We start from the raw sequence: 21,158 nt of genomic DNA on the forward strand, positions 1-21,158 counted from the left end.
CGGGTTGCCAGCACCCAAAATAAACCACCAACGTTGCCTCTTTATTGGCTTTTGAGCAGCGAGCAGCCAGACACTACCTTCGGTTACAATAGGGCAGATGTTGCTTAAGGGTACAAACTTAGAACAAATAGTAAATAAGCCCTAGAGATCGAATGCACAGTATAGTGAATATAGGCAACAATATTGTATTATAATCATCAAACCTGCTAAGAGACTAGAACTTAATGATTCCCGCCACTAAAAAGAAATGACAATTACGTACTGTGATAGAGGTGCTAAATATCGCTACAATGGCAATCATATTACAATATGCAAATGTATCCGATTAACGTGTTGTACACTTTAAATTTACATAATGTCAATATATTAAAAAAAGATGGATCATTTGCCTTATAGAGATGGAAAATATACATTACTGGTTTCTGATTTAAAAATCGTCTGCACTCAGATTCCCATAAAAAGAATCCAGGTTATTTACCTATCTTTTCAACCTTTTCTTCTTCCATGTCTTGCTCAGCTTCCGTTGTACAACGATAGCCTTTCTTCTTAAGCAGGTGGCAGATGAGGACGCCGAAGAGACCCATGATGAAGAACACAGGGACAAGCGCGTACGCAATGTATTCTGGGTGTCCATTTCCATTGTTCGTGGGTGAGGGCGTCGTCTCAGTTCTGGAGTGTAATGGGTGGCTGCCATCATTGTCTGAGGAAGAAACATACACAGCTGCATCAGACATCTACTGGGGACAAGGAAAATCTGACAACCTTGGGAAATGTTCCTGTTAAATGTGAGTCTGCTTCCAAAACCACGGGCCACGCAGAGACTGGCAGGTCTGGCAGGTCTGGCAGGACAGGCACACAGGCTTGTGCTGAAACAGTCTTGAGTTCCCATCCTGTCCCTGCTACTCAGAACCTGGGTCCCACCCTGGGTAATTCTTTTTAATCCTCTCCAAACCAGCCTCTGCTTCTTCATCTAAAAGAGTACCTACACAGCATGGAGTGAATGTAGAGTTTCAGTGACGGGTCCACACAGAGCAAACACACCATCACTAGGTGGTATCACAGCAGACTACTTAGTAGTTAAGAGCACAGACTCAGGAGACGTGTGGTCACATCCTGGCTCTACCACTTAGCAGCTGTGTGACGCTGGACAATGACTTAATCTCCATGCCTTGGTTTCTTGTAAAATAGGCACACTAACAGTAGCTACCCACCCTTCTAGGCTTGTTATGAAGATGAAGTAAATTAATACATGTAAAACATCCAGAACCATTTCTACAACATAGTAAATGCTCAGCTTGGCTCAACTACATGCCAGGCACTATTCTAGGCATCTGGGACATACCACTGAGCAAAACAAAGATCCCTGTCCTCATGGAGTGTATGTCCCAGAAAGATTTAGTAAACTGACAGATCTAGTGTATGAAAAAAGAGAGAAAAATGCATCAAGTTTTGGCCCAGGGATACAAACATAAAAATGGAAGCACATGTATTTGTTTATTTGTTTACTAACCCAAATTAGCATTTATGGCATGCCCATTATGTGAAAAGCGCCAGCTGGGAGCTGGAGAGAGAGTGGAAAATAACGCAGCATGACCAACGCCACCTTGGAGCTTGCAGGGTAGTATTGGAAACAGGCACTAAACAAGTGAACACCTGGGCAGGCATGAGAGATTGTGAGAAAGGCTGAGGAAGGTATGCATGGGGCACTAAAAGAAACAGTAATAGTGGGGACCTATTTTATGACTTCAAAAATGGGGCAGCTGGGAAGGGGGCATCTTTGGGAGAGAAGGAGACATTTGCTTTTGGACAAGTCAAAATGCCACATGGGGCTTCCCTGGTGGCGCAGTGGTTGAGAGTCCGCCTGCCGATGCAGGGGACACGGGTTCGTGCCCTGGTCTGGGAGGATCCCACATGCCGCGGAGCGGCTGGGCCCGTGAGCCATGGCCGCTGAGCGGGCGCGTCCGGAGCCTGTGCTCCGCAGCGGGAGAGGCCACAACAGTGAGAGCCCCGCATACCACAAAAAAAAAAAAAAAAAAAAAAAATGCCACATGGACTTACACCAGAGGCAGCCAGATATCTGGGCCCAAGAGCGTGCTACGTAGGCTCCCAAGAGGTTCCCATATATGGGGAACTGAGTCACATCTATGAAGGAGTGAGAGGGAAAAACAGTGAGCCCGGCTTGTACAATCATAAGATACAGCCAGTTAAGACAACGGAGAAACAGCCGACTGTGTGGAAAATCAACAAGATACCAATTCACACACATAAAATGAGAAGGGAGTTATCAAACAAAGGAGAAGGGACTTCCCTGGTGGCACAGTGGATAAGACTCCACGCTCCCAGTGCAGGGGGCCCAGGTTCGATCCCTGGTCAGGGAACTAGACCCCACATGCATGCCACAACTAAGGAGCCTGCCTGCCGCAACTAAGACCCAGCGCAACCCAATAAGTAAATACATAGTTTAAAAAAAACAAAAACAAAGGAGTGGGTCAGGTAGGATGTGGACTAAAGAAAAATGTGGGATTTCACTGAAGTGAAGTCTCATTATTTGGGATACTCAGATTCTGAAGTAATAAAATAAGCTTTTCTACATCATGGAGATTCACACATATTGCTTGAGAAACCCAGAAACTGGAAAGCTAGATGCATTTAACTATAAACTCTCTCAAGAGTATTTTGATTAAAAAAAAATAAAATACCCCTGTGTTGTAATGATTACATGGGGACAAAGATTAGGTGTGAAGTGACCACATTTCTTTACTGCAGCAAATAGTATCAAACAGAGGCCACAGGACAAAAGGCTCTCTCTCTTTCGCATGGAACTATCCATTATCTTTGAACATGAAAGGAAATTGCTGGTTTCTCAGGTTTGTAAAAGGTTGCATTCATTATTTTATCATGCAACCTCTAGAATTTGGCATAATCTATATATTTTTTCTGATTTCTCTTCCAAGAATCAATATAATTAATAAATGAATGAATAAATAAATAAGAGAATACACACACACATACACTTCCCTAAACATATGCAAATATATCATCTAAATTAGGGTTTAACCTCAAGACTTACTTTCAGTAAAAAACAGAATATTCAACTCCTTTTATAATTCTAAGTGTGTTATTTATTAATTCCTTTTTTAAAACACATATGCCATGCAACAGGAATAGGTAAAGCGGGCAACATGCTAAGACTGAAAGAGTTTTACTCAGAATCCTGGTCTGTTTCAATCTGGAGGTGATAATAAATTCTCTTTGGGAAGCACTATAAACAGAGATGAAAGCAGAGGGGCTCCAAACTGGAGCCAAACAGCTCCTCCTGAATCAGGTGGTTAAGAATGTGTGTTCACCATTAATTTGACATCTAGCAAACCCTTGCAAATACTATGTATTTACAGTTTGTGATTTACAAACATATAGCAGTCATTTAATCTCATAATTATTGCACCATGGAAAAAACTGAAGAAGATATGAATCTAAATTAGTGAAACATCTAAATTAGTGAAATCTAAATTAGTGAATTACAGAGATGCACGGTAGTTAAAAAAAGGTCAGACTGCCTGGCATAAATAACAGCTTGGCCACTTACTAGGCATGTCACCTTGGGCAAGTTTTTTAACTGCTAGGTGCTCAGTTTCCTCATCTGTAAAACAGAATCAAAATGATTGTACCTTTCTATGATGACTTTAAAACATGTCCCCAAATTCTTTGGCACTGCTCCCATGGAGAGGTGAGGTCTATATCTCCTCCCCTTGAAGATATATTCTGTGCTTTGCCTGACCAATAGAATATGTTGGAAGTGATATTTTGTCCGTTTCTAAGTCCCAGGCCTTAAGAAACTGACAGCTTCCACTTCCTGTCTCTTGGGACACTTGCTTTTGGAAGCCATCCACCATGCTGTGAGGAAACCCCAGCTGCCCCAAGAAGAAAAACCAGTAATAGTCATCAACATGACAACTATGTAATTGAGATATCTTAGAAGTAGACTCTATAACCTCAGTTGATGCTGCATGGAGCAAAGATGAGCCATTTCTGATGAACCCTGCCCAAATTGTAGATTCACAGGCAAAATAAATGATTGTTATTGTTTTAAGCCACTAAATTTTGTGGTAATTTTTTATATAGCAATAGTAACTGGAAGACTACTTCCTAAAGTCATTGTGAGGATTAAATACATTAATATGTAAAACACTTAAAAGGGTATGTAGGAAAAGATTAGCACTATAAAAGTGTTTAGTCATCACCCTGATAGAACTGCACTATCCAATATGGTAACCACTAACCACGAATAGCTATTTAAATTTAAATTAATTAAAAATAAATAAAATTTAAAATTCAGTTCCTCAGTTGGACTAACCACTTTTCAAGTGCTCAATAGTCACATGTGGCTAATTGCTTCCATATTGGACAGGTCAGATGAAGAACATTTCCATCATTGCCAAAATTTATATTGTACAATCTTGTTATAGACTATAAAGAATCACTGAAGAGCAAAATGTTGACTGGAGACTCTACTGTGATCTACCTGAACAATTTAATTAAGAATAACTTTTAAATCACATAGTAACTACTCACAATTAATGCCTAAGATATTTGTTAACTTAGGTAGGCTTAGCTTTCCTTCAATTTACACTAATAATTTCCTTAGAGATACTGTGTCCACCTTTTTTCTTTATCCCCTGCTGACTCATACCTGAATTCTAAAAAAAATATTTATTTGAGTCCAAATTAATAGTAAAGGTTGTCATAGCATTATTTATAAAAGTCAAAAAACAGCAACGACCTGCATATTTGACAATGGGATAATATTAAATATCTAAGTCAATCATTATCTATCCATTTGATGAAATAACACACACCATTTTAAACTATTTATGAAGATTTTGTGAAGATATGGGAACACACATGATTCAGTGTTGAATTTTAAAAAGTTGGATTCAAAATCTTACATACAGTATGCTCCAACTAGTAAAAAAAAAAAAAATGCAGGAAGGCATAAAATGTATGAGAAACGACCCAAATAATAATTGATTCTGGGTAATTGAATAATAGGATAATTACTAATTTTATTTTTATGCTTTTCTGTAGTTTTCCAAAATCCTTATGTATGTATTACTTTTGTACCAAGGCTGTAGACACTTAAAAAAAAAAAGATACAGAGCAGAGGTTGTCAGCCATTTGGGAGTCACAGATCCCTTTGTAAACCTGTTAGATGCTATGGTTTCTATTCCAAAATTGTGCCTCCAAGTTCTACAAGCTCTAGATGCTAGGTTAATATAAAGGCACGTGATTTGATAAGGATGATTCCCAAGTTTCTGCTTGAGTAACATGGTGACATTGGTGCCATTCATTGAGATGAGAAGTACCTGAAAAAAAAATCAAGTCTGCATGGTGCTATGGGTTGAATTTTGCCTCACCCCCAATTCATATGTTGAAGTCCTAACCCCAAGTACCTCAGAATGTGACTATATTAGGACATAGGGTCTTTACAAAGGTATAAAATGAAGTCATTAGGGTGGGCCCTAATCCCATATGGCTGCTGTCCTTTAAAAAAAGGGAAATTTGGAGGCAGACAAGCACAAAGTAAAAACACCATGTGAAGATAAAGGCAGAGATCAGGATGATGCTTTATAGAAGCCAAGGAACATCAAAGATTGCCAGCGAACCATCAGAATCTAGAAGAGAAGCACTGAACAGATTCTTTCTCACAGCCCTCAGGAGAAGAAACCCTGCTGACCCTGATCTTGGACTTCTAGCCTACAGAACAGTGAGACAATAAATTTCTCCTTTTTAAGTCACCCAGTTTGTGGTACTTTGTTTCAGGGGCCCTAGCTAATATACTTGCATGGAGAAGACAATAGCACATGTTCAGTTTTGAACATGTAGTGATAGAGGTAAGCACGGAGACATCCAGATGGAAATATCCATTGAGCAACTGGATCTACTCCATGAGGACCTGAGGAAGAGAAGCCAGGGTTCTACCTTAGAACAGAGAAGAAGTTTCCAGAAGGAATCAGCAGTCAGCTAGGTCAGATGCTTCAAGAGAGAGGAGCTAAAATAGGAAGGAAACATAAAATGGTATATCCACTATGGAAAACAGTATAGAGCTTCCTCAAAAAAACTAAAAATAGAACTACCAAATGATGCAGCAATTTCACTTCTGGGTATCTATCCAAAAGGAATGAAATCAGGATCTTGAAGAGATAGCTGCACTCCCATGTTCTCCACAGCATTATTTATGATAGCCAAGACATGGGAACAACCTAAATGTTCGCTGATGGTTGAGAGGATAAAGAAATGTGACATATACATATAATCGAATCCCATTCAGCTTTAAAAAAGGAGGAAATCTTGAGCTATTTGTAATGAGGTGGATAGACCTAGAGTCTGTCATACAGAGTGAAGTAAGTCAGAAAGAGAAAGACAAATACCGTATGCTAACACATATATATGGAGTTTAAGAAAAAAAAAATGTTATGGAGAACCTAGGGGTAAGACAGGAATAAAGACACAGACCTACTAGAGAATGGACTTGAGGATATGGGGAGGGGGAAGGGTAAGCTGTGACAAAGCGAGAGAGAGGCATGGACATATATACACTACCAAACACAAAATAGATAGCTAGTGGGAAGCAGCCTCATGGCACAGGGAGATCAGCTCGGTGCTTTGTGACCACCTAGAGGGTGGGATAGGGAGGGTGGGAGGGAGGGAGACACAAGAGGGAGGAGATATGGGGACATATGTATATGTATAACAGATTCACTTTGTTATAAAGCAGAAACTAACACACCATTGTAAAGCAATTATACTCCAATAAAAATGTAAAAAGAAAAAAAAAAAAAAAGGAGGAAATCCTGCCATAAAGGACAACAAAGATGGACCTGGAAGACATTATGGCAGGTGAAATAAGCCAGTCACAGAAAGACAAATACTACATGATTCCACTTACATGAGGCATCTAAAATAGTCAAATTCATAGAAAGAGAGTAGAATGGTGGTTGCCAGGAGCCAACTTTGGCGGGGTGGGGGGTAGTTGCTATTCAACGGAGATAAAGTTTCAGTTATGCAAGATGAATAAGTTCCAGATATTTGCTGTACAGCATTGTGCCCTCGGTTAACAATACCGTATTGTACACTTAAAAATTTGTTAAGAGGGTAATTCTCATGTTAAGTGTTCTTATCACAATCAAAAAAAAAAGAAAGAAAGAAAGAGAGAAACACCCTAAGAAGAATCTTTAGAAAGAGAATTGAGAAAAACTCAGACAAATTGGGCCACATAGACGTTCCAAAGAACACATGGAAAGCCTTTAGTTGCTGAATCAGGAAGTAACTTGGAATTTTTTTAACTTTCCCCTTGTTGCACTTTGCTCCCTTTCTGTTTCCCCATAGTTTCTTGAAGTAACTTAAAATCCTAAAATAATCTTTAAAATCCTAAACTACATACATACATCATACATAAAATGAAAAAATAAATAAAATAAAATAGGAAGGAAAAAACGGTTGGCAGGAGATCTTTGTGGCCTTGGAGGGACCAGTTTTTCATAGACCAGAAGGTGAGGCTAGATTCCCTGGGCTGAAGAGCAGAAACAGCTCAGTTTGCTCTTTCCAGAAGCCCACTATGGGCATTAAGGGTAAGGGAGTTCACTTTCAGCGTGAAGGGAAGAAATTTTTATTTGGAGTTTTGAATTTTTTTAAAGTGACTGAAACCAAAATGTTCATTTACATGCAGAAGACAAGGAGCAAAAAGGAGACGGATTAAAAACTTGAATAGGCAAAAAGATACTTCGTCCTGAGGCAGGATGTCCATGAGTTTGTTCTTTACGGTGGATGGAGGGAAGGTGAGCGAACAGATACCTGAAGACAAGAGATGGCATCTCTTGAGAACTAGAGGGGCCAGGGCAGAAGAGGGGCTTACGGAGACAGTGAGGCTTAGTGGAGAGACAGGAGGAATGTGAGAGGCCAGTGAAAGGACTGCAAAGCCATTCGGGGCACAGCTGAGATGTGCACCCCAAACCTGTAACTGGGCTAACTCATGCAGGGTGGGCCACCCGAGCAGGAAAGAGAATAAGAGACCCAAGGGAATCAGACACCAGGGATCAGGGTCAGAATGGAAAGTAGGCTGAACCAGAGGCAGGAAGGGGATGGCTTCAGGTGGGAGGGTTCCAGAAGCGATGGAAGTCTGGCTCAGGCTAATTTACATACCTCTGTAACTACTAACAATAAGCAAGACCACATTTATGGAGCATTCGCAATCCAGCACTAAGCCAAGCAGTGAATCTTCACAATAAACTTATGACATAGTTACTGGTATTCTCCCCACGTCACAGATGTGGAAAGGAAGCACAGAAAGGTCAAGCAGCCTTCCCAAGGTCACAGAGCTACTCCCTGTCAGTGGCTGGATTCAAACCAGGCAGGCTGGATCCTGCCTGCTTGGACGCTGCTTTCTCCTACTTGACCTGAGGTCATCATTTACCAACTCTTCTGTTAAAATGCTAAATGCTGGTTTGCTCTCATATTTCACAACTTAGATTAAAGGCTCCCCAAATCGCAAAACTACGGATTCCAATTAGCACAGCAGGAAGGAGGATGTTTTGAAAATGCCCACCACCAGACCTCAGAGCAGCTTACCCGATGAACAACTGCAAAACTCTATTTGTCCCCCCTCTCTGACCTCCCTTCCAACTCCCAAATCACAGCCCACCTTATGCAGACCACAACCTCGGGTCCCTCAGCCTCTTCAAAACAAGCCCATCACCCCATCTCCAGTATCCTCTGCACACAGCAAGAGCCATAGAAACAGAGAGTTCTCAGCTCTGACTGATAAAAGTGATTCCCCTCCACATTACAAGTAAAACAGGGCCAGCAAAAGCCAGCGGTTATCAAAATCCTTAGCATTTTTCTTAGACCCAGTCAGGTTTGGTTAATTCACCATATTTTGAAGACCCACTATGTACTGTGTTTTGCCAAGATCCTATTAACAAAGTCACAAAAGAAGATGTTATATAAAAAACATTAAGACAGCAAGAAACTGAGGAAGAGGTATGAGGAATGGCTCGAAGTCAACCCAAAAAATCAAAAGCAGTTTTCTAGCTTGGTTTCCAAGTAATACTTACATTTCCAACTGACCCCAATGGTCAGAGGAGCTGAGAAGAAATGGCGCATAAATGGCATTCCTCAAACCCAGTGGGCATAGCTCGAGGGTTGCTAAAATACACATAATGGGGATGACGGTAATAACCTGAGACTCCAGATAGGGAGGCCCTTGTGACTTCTCTCAAGCAGCTTTGTTCCAACCAGGGCCAAGAGCATTTTGATGGTTCTGATAGCAATTCTTCCTCTCCTATCCGGAAAGGGTGTACATTCTCAGAAGCTAGGGTTTCCCAGCAGTGACCCAACAACTTTGTGATGGGAAAAGTACTTGGCTGGTAAGTAGATAACCCACTAAGCTTGGCTGGAACCTTGCTTTTAAACACACAGATACACACCCTATTTTTTTCAGCAAACATTCAAATCACAGTACCCAAAAGTAGTCTATTTTTGATTTAGATTACTGACAAGATGGCTAGATATGCATTTCTCTAAAGGGGGTTTTTCTTCCTCCAGCTTTGTCCCCAGCTACCTCTGTGATACTAAACAAGACCCTTCACCCCTCTGCACCTTGGTTTGCTCAGCTGAAAAATTATGTGCTGGACTTCCCTGGTGCCACAGTGGAAAAGACTCCACGCTCCCAATGCAGGGGGCCCGGGTTTGATCCCTGGTCAGGAAACTAGATCCCTCATGCATGCTGCAACTAAGGGTTCGCATGCCACGACTACAGAGCCCTCGAGCCACAACTAACACCCAGTGCAACCAAATAAATAAATAAATATTAAAAAAAGAAAAGAAAATTATTAACCCTTTAAAAGAAAATTATGTGCTAGAACCAATGTCCTTCCTGGTTCTCAAAATTCCATACTCCCCAACCTTTTCCAGCCCTATCCACATTCACTCTGGGTTGATGCTACTGGAGAGGAAAACACAAGCCCACCCTCCCGTGTCCACAAGGCAAAACCCAAAAAACTCTGAAACAAAAAGTTTTATACCTCATTTCATAGCAAAACCAAATCTGACAAATTCATTGGTAGCAAAACCTGTTCTGATCTGATGTGAGGCTATTTACAACCCCTATTCCGCTGAGTCTGCTGCATAATCATTAATATATTTGATTAGATCTCTCGAGGGGGACTTACATATTTAGAGTTTAGGCCATGGGCCCCAAGGGTTTCTGACGGTCACAACCCTATGAGGTGGGTATTATTATTTTAGAGAGAGAAGCTGGAGGTTAGGGAGGGTATGTCACTTGCCCAGGGTCACATGGTTGAAAACTGGTAAGAGCCCGGAGGAAATCCCAGGCAGATACTGTTTCAGGACAGAGCCTCTCAATCCTACTCTGGCAGAGCTAAGATCTGCTAGCTCCCGAAAAACAACCCCCTTTATTAAGCTAATTGTTTAAACACATTTTAAATCAATTATGTACACTAATGAAAGGGGAGAATGCAAAGCAAACTCCACAAAACAAAATCATCTCCAAACTGTTTCTGGTTTTAGCTGTGGGGATAACCTAAACCATAGAGCTTTTAAGATATTCCCCCAGAGCCAGTGATTGAGACACAGCATTTGCCCAAATTTTAAAAACTTAAAATGTATGAAGAGAACAAACGAACTTATATGGAAACTGGAAAACAATGGAAGTCAGTATATAAATAAGTGCTAAACTTTGTAGTGGAACTTCAGGCAGCTGCCAACTCCCAAATGACTCCCAGATAAGCAGCTGCTACAGTCCCACCCTCCCCAACTCCACAGCTGTGACTAGGCAGGGAGGGACATCCAGACAGGACCCACCTGCCCAGAGTCTACTCACCCATGATACAAAGTCCCTCCCAAAGCATACAGCTACTCAGTTACCTCTATCTTGTCAAATTCCTTGAAATGCTCCCCTGATGCTGGAAAACTCTTGATACTGGACAGCAAAAACCACTAGGGGAACAGATGGAGGCCCAGAAAGTTTCCCCAGCAAAACATGCATAAATCAGCAATGTCCGGCTATGAACCCCTGATTTACAGATGCATTTGGCTAAGAGGTCCCTGTACCCTGGGGCTGGGGATCTGGCCAAAATGGAGAGCTCAGGGCAGCAGGAGCACCCCAGGATCTGGAGACAGGCATTAAGTGTGGGAGAGGAAAACACGGAGGGACGAGTACACAAAGATTTCAACATACTACCTGTGCCCAAGAAAGTTCCTTCCCTCCCCCAGTACTTGGCTAAATGTGGCTTCAAATAGCTTTTGTTAGAAACTAATAGGACAAAATGCAGTTAGTAAACCTTGATTAGAGCCTGATTCCAAATTCTAAACAATAATAAAAATTTTAAAACAGCAATAAAGGATATTTTGAGGTGAACAGGAAAATGGCATAGACAGTAGTACAAATTTATTGTTTATTTTTTTAGCTATGATCATGGTATTGCAGTTATGTTGAAGGAAGTCCTTAATCCTACAAGATGATGGCAGAGGGATTTAGGGTGAAATGTAACACTGTCTGCAACTTGATTTCAAATAGTTCAGCAAAAAATGTAGGTAGAGAGAGGTATGTGGATGGGTGGATGGGCAGATAGATACATAGGGTGAGCAAGTGAATCTGACAAAATATTGAAACCAAGTGGTTAGTATACAGCAGTCCACTTTACTATTCTTTCAACTCTTCTGTAATAAAAGTTCACTAAGACTCACTTTGTTATTTTTTAAATACCTTTTATGGGAGCCTAATTATTATTTTTAATGGGAAAATGCATTTCAATTTCCAACCCAATTACTCAAAAAGGAATGTCTGGAGCACAACCCTTCCCTAAGCTGCAGTTTCTTTGTATAAGTACCATAGGAGTTGAGAAGGGAAGTAATTAGTGTGGATCCAGGAAGAAAAAGGACTTTATATTAGGTTTCAAAAGAAAAACTTAATTTGGCTGGACAAAATAGAACAAACATTCTTGACGGGCAGGAGGTTGTGGGACAAAACTGAATTACTCCTGAACCCCAGGTAGCTACCAGAATAAAGAACTGAAACTGGGGTGATGTCAATATAATGAAACAAAGACACAAAAATTACGATGGAAACTATAAATATTTACCATCTCAGGTTTCCATTTAGACTAGAAGGGGAAAACTAACTTTGCAGAGTAAGAGAAAGTCCCTAGCATTCTCCACAACTGTCTTGGATTTACCAATTCTTCAAGAGCACCAAAAGACTGAAAAAAACAGAAAAGAGCTACAGCCCCACAGCTACTCCTTGGGAAGGGATTCAGTTAGGACACCAGTATTTTAAGAAGTCAAGGATCTCAACTTCTGGACTCTTCTTGAATCTTCCAGAATACCTCAAACAGTGGTTTGCATTCAGATGACACAGAAGGCTCATCTGACCTGAGCTCACCCCACAAGGGGCAAGGTCAGCTTGCCAGTGTCTGCATTGGGACACAGGCCAGGAAGTCACCCACCATGCCTCTAAGACAGAAAAGGCTGAGGAGTCCCAAGGGGACTCCAAGGGGTGGGGCACATCATGTGGTCCTCAGAGAGGGGTATGAGCGAGGGCGATGCCCAAGGGGCTGCAGGGACCGGGAGAGCTCAGCAGTTTGGACCCCAGCTGAATCTCCCCCCTCCTCTTTTCCTATTCTCCTACCCCTTCCTCTGCCTCTCCTCTTTCTCTTGCTATTTTCAGTGTTGTCCATTTGGGTTTTTTTTTGTCTCTAGTTACTGTAGCATTGTCAGTCTCCTGGAGATGGGGTGAGTGGGTGGCTGGAGGACAGGAGTGGAGTGAGACTTTGACTGTAGACCCTTCCTCACCTTTCAAATTGTAAATTACATCAACTCAAGAAAAATTAGAATTTTTGAAAAGACATTTGCTTGATATGACTGCAAAGCAATGGACTTCAGAAATTTAATAATCACTTCAGATTCTTTTCTAAAGGTGGTGTGTTATAAAGAATGAGTTGCTACGTTAAGGTAACTGTAGGGCAGCATTTACCGAGTGTTTGCAGTGCTTCATGCACAATTCCATTTCATTTTCACATCTTAAGGTAGGTTGTCTCATTATCTCCATGTGCAGATGAGGAAAATAAGGCCCATGGAGGTTCAATAACAAGTCCTAACATATAGTGGGACAGGATTCAAGCCAAGCCTTGAGACCCCAGAGCCCTGCACACTTATCCACATTGTTTAGCAGCGTCTGTAAGAGTGGAGATTGGTTTTCAGTTTTACCTAGTAAGTGACACATGCCTCACAGTAAACAGGTGGGTTAAACCATCACCAGTTGACCACAGAGTTGGGCTGGAGCCCAGGTCTGCATCCACCCCCCCGAATGCCCTTAAACACTAAAAAGGTGCCTCTCGCCAAATGACCCTATCATGTGTGATAAACATTGGAATCTGCATGCATCTTGTTAAATGTAAGAATCATCTTCATGAAAAAGTATTAAAGTCAGCTACAGCAAAATAAATTTGTATTGACTTCATGTTTTAAAATATTCTCAGCAGCATAAAATTTCCCAATATTAATTTCTACTACAAAAAGCAAAAGATCATTCTAAAGTAGAACGCTATTTTACTGCTCCATAACTATTATGAAAGTAAAAGGAAGACTTTTTTCTATCCATTGAAAAGCATCTTGTTCACAGGTATGTTTTCACATTATTACTCACGAACTATTATACTTCGAAGCAATTCAATAGTTGTCACAAACATAATTTGTGCTAACAATGTTAGTTGCATGGCATCTAAAAATCTTTCAGAAAGAAAGAAGGAAGGAAGGAAGGGAGGGAAAGAAAGAATGGAAAAGGAAAAAGAAAATCTTCAATCACATACATTATTAGCTAGAGACATCATATAAGATATAAAAGTTTCCACTCAGATGACACTTGACGCTGTCATTGTCTTATCTGAAACGTCTAATCCCAAGGAAGTAGCCAAGAGGGTGGATGAGATCCTCATTTTGCAAATAAATCAGTGGTCTAACATGACTTCACTGGGGAGATACAGAAATGAGCCAGGCAGAAGAACCAACACTCAAGAGCCACTGACAGCCCCCCACCACCCACTTCACTACAAGCACATCTCTGGGGCATACTATGGTCAACGTTAGGAAACCCAGCATGGGTGACAGAACTTGCAGGAAAAGCCTGATTTAAGCCAAACACTCCTGTTTCCTCAAGTAGCAAGGAGAATGTCCTGTCATTGTACCCTGAACCCCTATCACAGTTCCTGGAACACAGTAGGAGCACCTTAAACTTTTGTCACATGCAACCTGTGAATTGTGAAAGCAGATTCCATCCTTCCAGAAGGGTTCCTCGATTACTGATCAAGTGTCCACTTTCACTGCAACTGGATCAGCAGTTTTGTTAAGATGTGATTTGGTGGAACACAATGTCCAATGCACTTGTACCTTCATTTGCCAAATGCTGACAGTTTTTAAAAACGTATATAAATAAGTTCTTTTCAGAGCTGGACGACTGATCCACCCCATAGCTTTACCCACTTGTTGGGTAAGCCCTTTCCAAAAGATGTAAATATACCAGCAAAAATCAACAGAAGGTTCCAGTTAGCAAAGATTCAAAGGAAGGCCACATATGGCAGCAGGCTCCCAAGCCCAGCTTTGGGAACTGGCCCTCCACTGGATTTTCACAGGACTCCATGATATTCCACACTGCCGCGTCCGTCAAGGAGCGGAGCTGACATACCCTCACCAAAGGCTCTGCCCTCTTTCCACAGGGATGCAATCCCTAACCGATCTGTTCCTGAACATTCCTCGCAAGAGGCCAAGCAGGGACTAGGTTAGAAATTATTTAAACTACGGGAGGAAGCTAACCAGCAAGTGCCAGGACAAAACCACCAAATGGGGAGAGGACAGGCCCAGATAGTCTATTTCTGGCAGAAACTGCAAGAGGTGGGCCCAGGGAGGAGGGGGTTCCCTTAGGAACCAGTGGCTGCCCTGGAGCTCCACAGAGAGGGCGCTGACTCAGAGGACCAGGCCACCAGGAGCTACGTCCCCGGCTTCTGTCTACAACCCGCCCCTACCAGGGTGGGAGTACAGCCAAGTAATTTCTACCATGCAGAAGACAACACAAACTACCCACGTGGGAAAACTAGGGCTGGTGCCGAGCCGGGTGGGCTTCAAAAGGGAAAACTACCGGGTGACCGGCCCTACAGAGGGAGAGAGGGATTTAGTGACTGATTCTCCGGGGGTGTGTTGGGGGTTCACCATCCCACATCCAGGGCCTCTGGGAGTTCAACCACTCTACCACCAATCGCTAAGAGCATCAAACCTCTGCCGAGTGCTTATTTCTGAGCTGGGCGTCTTTACTCGAGTTATCTTTTTTTTTTTTAATCTTCAGGACTCTTAGATAGGTGTTGCAATGAAACCCATCTTAGAAATGGAGACATTAAAGAACAAAGTATTGAGGTCAAGGTCACTCATCTGGGGAATGGCCAGGATTTGAACCAAGGTCTGTTGCAAGCAGGGCCCAAGCTCTCAACCAAAGCTGCTCCCTAGAAAGAAAGAAGGCAAAAAGCAGAAGCTAGCTTTTTCTTGCTTCCTGCCTGTGAGACCCCGGCAAGTCTATTAACTTCCCAGTGCCTCAGTTTCCTCATCTCTAAAATACAGATAATAATAGAACGGTTTCTGAGCAGTAATGATATGAACTCGGGTTTAAAGATGATATGAACTCGAGGTCCTAGCACAGAGTAAGTGCTCAATAAACATTAGCTAGCATTGCTGTGATGCTCTAATAAGTGTAAACACTGCTATCCTCACAAAGCTTCCAGCTCAGCTGGGAATACAAGCCAACAGACAGGAATAGACACTGAAGCACTTGAGCCCAACTGGAGGGGCAGAGTTAAATGTGGGGGGCAGAGAAATACCTTAAACCCTGGAGGTGAGGGAGCAGCTACCCAAGGCGGCACCGCGGGGGCCAGTCTGCAGCTCCCATAACGCTGACATCAGTCCAGTTTCTCTTCCTCCCAGGAACAGGAAGGGGTAACAATTAAACAGAAAACTACAAAAGTCCTAAATGCAGGGTTTTCCAATTAGTCACAGGTTAAGTCAGGCAGTGTTCCTGCTAGACAGGCACGTGGCCAGCCTCGTGCGAATATGGGAACTGACGAGCAGAGGTGGTATATGTGGAGGGCCACGGTCCTGTCCTGGGGAAGTCATGAAGTCCTCTGCCGGGAATTCTCCCCTGGGGCTGTTAGAGAGAGCAAAGGAACAGGAACTAAGATAGAAAATAAAGACCATTTCAGAAAAGGCAAACAAAGGCAAGATTAAACAAAAGTAATTAGGAAAACCCTAGATATAGAGAACCTGATTTAAGGGGAATAAATGAACGTCAGTAGCCTGAAACTCAAATAAGAACTCTGAAAACCAAGGGTAGTAGCAAGGGTAAGACACACAGAAAAATACTATTAGTATTAGTCACGTACTGATGCATACTTTGTAATAATTACTATTCCAAGCACTTTACAGGTATGAACTTGTTCAACCTTTACAATAACCCTATGAGGTAGGTACTATTGTTTTCAACCCCATCTTACAGATAGGAAAACTACAGCACAGAGAGGTCAAGTAACTTATACCAGGTCACACAGCTAGCCAAGTAGCAAAGGTGAGATTTTAATCCAGGCAGCCTGGCTCCAGAGCCCCATACTCTGTGCTCAATTGCCTGTGTGAGTTACCAGTTTTGGTATTCAGTAAAGTTCCACAAAATGGGATTATCCATAGCTCATCTCTATGTTGAGTTAGTATCTTGAGTAGAATAATCTGTGAGTAATCATTACTCGTCTATTTCAATAAGAAACCTAGAATGAGAGAATGGTTTTCCCTAGTGAGTCAACTATTGGGAAGAGAAGGTGCATTTAAGTTATAGTCTCTCCAGGTCAATTTATCTATTTTTTTGGCATTAACTACCTATGTCAAAAGAAAAAATCCTGCTACCATTATAAGAAACAAAATCAAAAAGCCATCTGATCTACACTCCACACTGTTGAAATTGCTGATTACTTATTGAAAATCCTAAACTTCCCTTTGTTTTAAAACAATAGAAACTATTTGTATGAAGGGATAGGATTTGCCATATCCCTTTCCCAAAATGATCAAAATTGTTAATAAAAAATGTTAAGTGAAGAAATAAACACAAAGCAGTATTTTGAGCTAACATGATCTCAGTTTTATTGAGACAAACTTTTTTTTTAATTTATTTATTTGGCTGCGTTGGGTCTTCATTGCTGCGCATGGGCTTTCTCTAGTTGCGGCGAGTGGGGGCTACTCTTTGTTGCGGTGAGAGGGCTTCTCATTGCAGTGGCTTCTCTTGCTGCGGAGCACGGGCTCTAGGCGCAAGGGCTTCAGTAGTTGTGGCTTGCGGGCTCAGTAGTTGTGGCTCATGGGCTCTAGAGCGCAGGCTCAGAAGTTGTGGCGCATGGGCTTAGTTGCTCTGTGGCATATGTGGGATCTTCCTGGACCAGGGCTCGAACCCATGTCCCCTGCATTGGCAGGCAGATTCTTAACCACTGTGCCACCAGGGAAGTCCCATCTCAGTTTTTTGAAAGGAAAAGTACCAAAATGTTTACACAAAACTACGGCACAGAGAGGTCAAGTAACTTATACCAGGTCACACAGCTAGCAAATAGCAGAGGTGAGATTTTAATCCAGGCAGCCTGGCTCCAGAGCCCCATACTCTATGCTCTATTGCCTGTTATCTCTAGTAGTGAGATTACAAGTTATTTTTATTTTCTTTTAAGTATTTTGTATCTTTTGTTGGTGGAACTTGGGAGTATATATTTTTTTCTCTTTTGCCTTTTAGTATTTTCTCAAATGTCTTTTCTTTTTTAATATTTAATTATTTGGCTGCGCCGGGTCCTAGTTGCGGCACATGGGATCTTCGTCGTCGTGTGCAGGATCTTCCTTACGGAATGCAGGATATCTTAGTTGCTGGCATGCTAACTCTTAGTTGTGGCATGTGAGATCTAGTTCCCTGACCAGGGATCGAACCTCGGGCCGCCTGCGTTGGGAGCGTGGAGTCTTAGCCACTGGACCACCAGGGAAGTCCCTTAAATGTCTTGATGGCAGTCACGACAGTTGTTTTTTTTTTTTTAACTGCAGATAGAAAGTCAATAAGAACTTAATTCCTATTAAGTTTGAACCATATGAAACTGTTATCACTGTAGGTCAAAACAGTAGTATTGGTAATTTCCTGTGGTTTATCCTAATAGTAATATTAATGCTGTGGAGGTAAACCAAAGCACTGAAAATCCCTTAGTGAGGAGACTACCTATAACTGCAATCCATAATACTTACATACTAGATATTTCCACCGACTGAAGGCAGAGAAAAGGCTATGAAATCTTTGGTCTACACCTTAGGAGAGACGGGTCAATGGAAACCACAGAGTGGTGTAACTTCTACTTTATTACACTATAAAACACAATGTAAATACATAAATAATAAGGCACTGGCCTGATAACGTTTTTTCTTTCCTACTATACGTTTTTCTTAAAGGACTTTTCAGTCTTTAAATAGTAAACCACCATAATTTCAGAGATTATTACAGCCACAACGTTTTAGTATTATGCATTGATATTTCACAATAAGAAAGACTTGACTGCTTCATTTTCCAACAACTAATTCTCCATCACCAACTGGGTGTCCTGCAATGCAATTCATTTCTGACACCAATTGCCTGGAGTTAGTGCAAACCCCACGTTAGATACGGGCTGCAAATGGCATCTAACCACTTAACCAGGCTAAACCACTACAAAGTCGGGGCTTCCCATCATCTCCCTCAGGTTCGACACTTTGCTATGATGGCTCACAGAACTCAGGAAAGCACTATACTTATTATTATCATTTTATTATAAAGGATACAACTCAGGAACAGCCAAATGGAAGAGATGCATAGGGCAAAGAATTGGGGGTGGGGAGGGGAGGTAGCGCAGAGCTTCCATGCTCTCTCCAGACCCACCACCCTCCCAGCACATCCACGGGTTCACCAACCCAGCATTTCCTTTAGCCTCCTTGCTTCAGAGTTTGTATCAAAGTTTTAAGAAATTTCACTACATAGGCATGATTAATTAAGTCACTGGCCATTGGTGATTAACTCAATTGTCAAAACCTCACCGCTCCCTGAGTTCAGGGGATGCGGCTAAAAGTTCCAACCCACTATAATCATGAAGTTGGTTCCTCTGACAACCTGTCCTCATCCTGAAGCTATCTAAGGGCCCACCAAGAGTCATTCATTAGGGTGAACTCAGGTATAGTCTAAAGGGCTCATTAAGAATAACAAAAGACACTCCTACCACACAGGAAATTCCAAGGTTTTATGAGTTTTGTGCTAGGAACATGGGACAAAAACCAAATATATATATATATACACACATACATATACATACACACACACACACACATATATACACACACACACATATATATAGCCTTTATTATACCACATTGACTCAAAGTCAAGAGTCTTATTTATATATCAAGGTGCATCACTGAATGACATGGAAAAGATCAACTACTTTATCATATGGTTCAAGCCAAAGAATTCTCCTTCCTTCCTTGAAGACTCCCCGCTTCCTATCCCACCGGCTCCCAGGCACTAAGACACACCAAGTCCTCTGTCTCTGTAAGCACTATGTCCATAATATGAAGGCACCTAATGTACTCTAAATTACTTTCAAGTGAGTTATTTTTCTTCCCCCAAATCTATTCGGTCACGTTTTAAGAAATCAAGGGACTAAGAAAACAGACTTGCCAGAAGTGACAGAGAGATAGAGCCCTTAGCCAAGCAGGGTTTTATAAATCAATGCAGTGTTGACCTGCATGTTTTATTTAAAGACACAACCCTAAACACTGATGGCCAGCACTGCCCTCCTGACCTGGGCTCGCCTGGAGAGAGAAGAAAACAATGAGAACTTGACCAACAATAGCTAGCGCAAAAGCTGGACATGCACAACAGTCCTCTAAAAATAAATGTTAAGCAATGAAGAATTCAAGAGGCAAGATGATTTATACAATTTCAGAGGATTTACTCTAGCCTTTACCATTCATGAGCACTTTCTGGCCTTCACACCACCAAGACGATTCACTGCACTTACTTCAAGATTCTAATTTCCCAGCAAACTTTGAAAACTTGTTTCTATCTATATACCATATGCATTATATTAAACCTATACACTACATAGGTCATATTTGTATTACTTACAAAGGACTACATAATTCGTTTGATCCTCCAAACAACTTTGAGATGTATAAAGAACAGATGTATTCATTCTCTCTCCCTCTCCTTCCCTCCCCCTCTCCCTGCCCACCACCAACCCTCCCCCTTTTCTCCAGATGAGGAAACAGCACAGCAATCTCAATGGCCTTGTTGAAAGTACTGGGGCCATGTCTGGTACTCAGGTCTTACTCAGCTCAGCCTCTGGAGCTCTTCCATCACACTGCAATGCCTGAGGGCCCTTCTGGTCCCCTATCCTCCACTGCACCCCATCCTTAGCCCCCAACTGCCTGCACAGTCAAGCACCTAGTTTCAGGAGCCCCAGAGCCTAGCCTCAACCTGCCCTCTGCAGTCTCACCAGGTCTGCACTGACCTCTCCTGATCTATCTCCACACCTCTGCACAAACTGTTCCTTTTGCTGGGCTGCCATCCCCACACTCCCCCTTAAGGTCTGCTTAAAATGCCAAGATTTAGGCTCTCAAGGCTTTTCCATCCCTTCTATCAGAAGGAAAGTCTCTCTCCTCTGTGATCCCACGTGGCACTTTGTCTGTAGGTCTCTGATGATACCAACATCCTCCCTTATTCTATAACAATTTGTATTCATAGCTTATCTCCTCTCCCTTCTCAATCACAAGTTAGTAGAGAACAGAAACCAAGTTTGTTGTTCATTTTATATACCTACACAACACCTAACAGTACACCTCAAAGAAGGACCTCATTTTTAAATGAATTGCATGCTGTTTGTATGGAATATCTACATGTTTTAACTGCAAAGACTATTAAGACACTGACTTGGCAATCATGCATGGGAAATGAGTTTTACCTTCAAAACCCAGCTTCCTTGGCCCTATCATCTGGCTTTAAGCTATAGCCCATG

General features: G+C 41.9%; 1 protein-coding gene across 1 annotated transcript in view; it reads right to left on the reverse strand.

Moving 5' to 3' along the window:
* Positions 1-21,158, reverse strand: part of RELL1 (RELT like 1) — a gene marked incomplete at its 3' end in the record, with an annotated part of 48,618 nt that overhangs the window by 17,333 nt on the left and 10,127 nt on the right. Inside the window, exon 2 of the mRNA XM_079713252.1 lies at positions 479-700. Coding sequence (XP_079569378.1) covers positions 479-700 — 222 coding nt within the window. The remainder of the gene's footprint in view (positions 1-478; positions 701-21,158) is intronic.

The sequence above is a fragment of the Hyperoodon ampullatus genome (assembly GCF_949752795.1).
Source record: "Hyperoodon ampullatus genome assembly, chromosome: 1".
Classification (NCBI taxonomy): Eukaryota; Metazoa; Chordata; class Mammalia; order Artiodactyla; family Ziphiidae; genus Hyperoodon; species Hyperoodon ampullatus.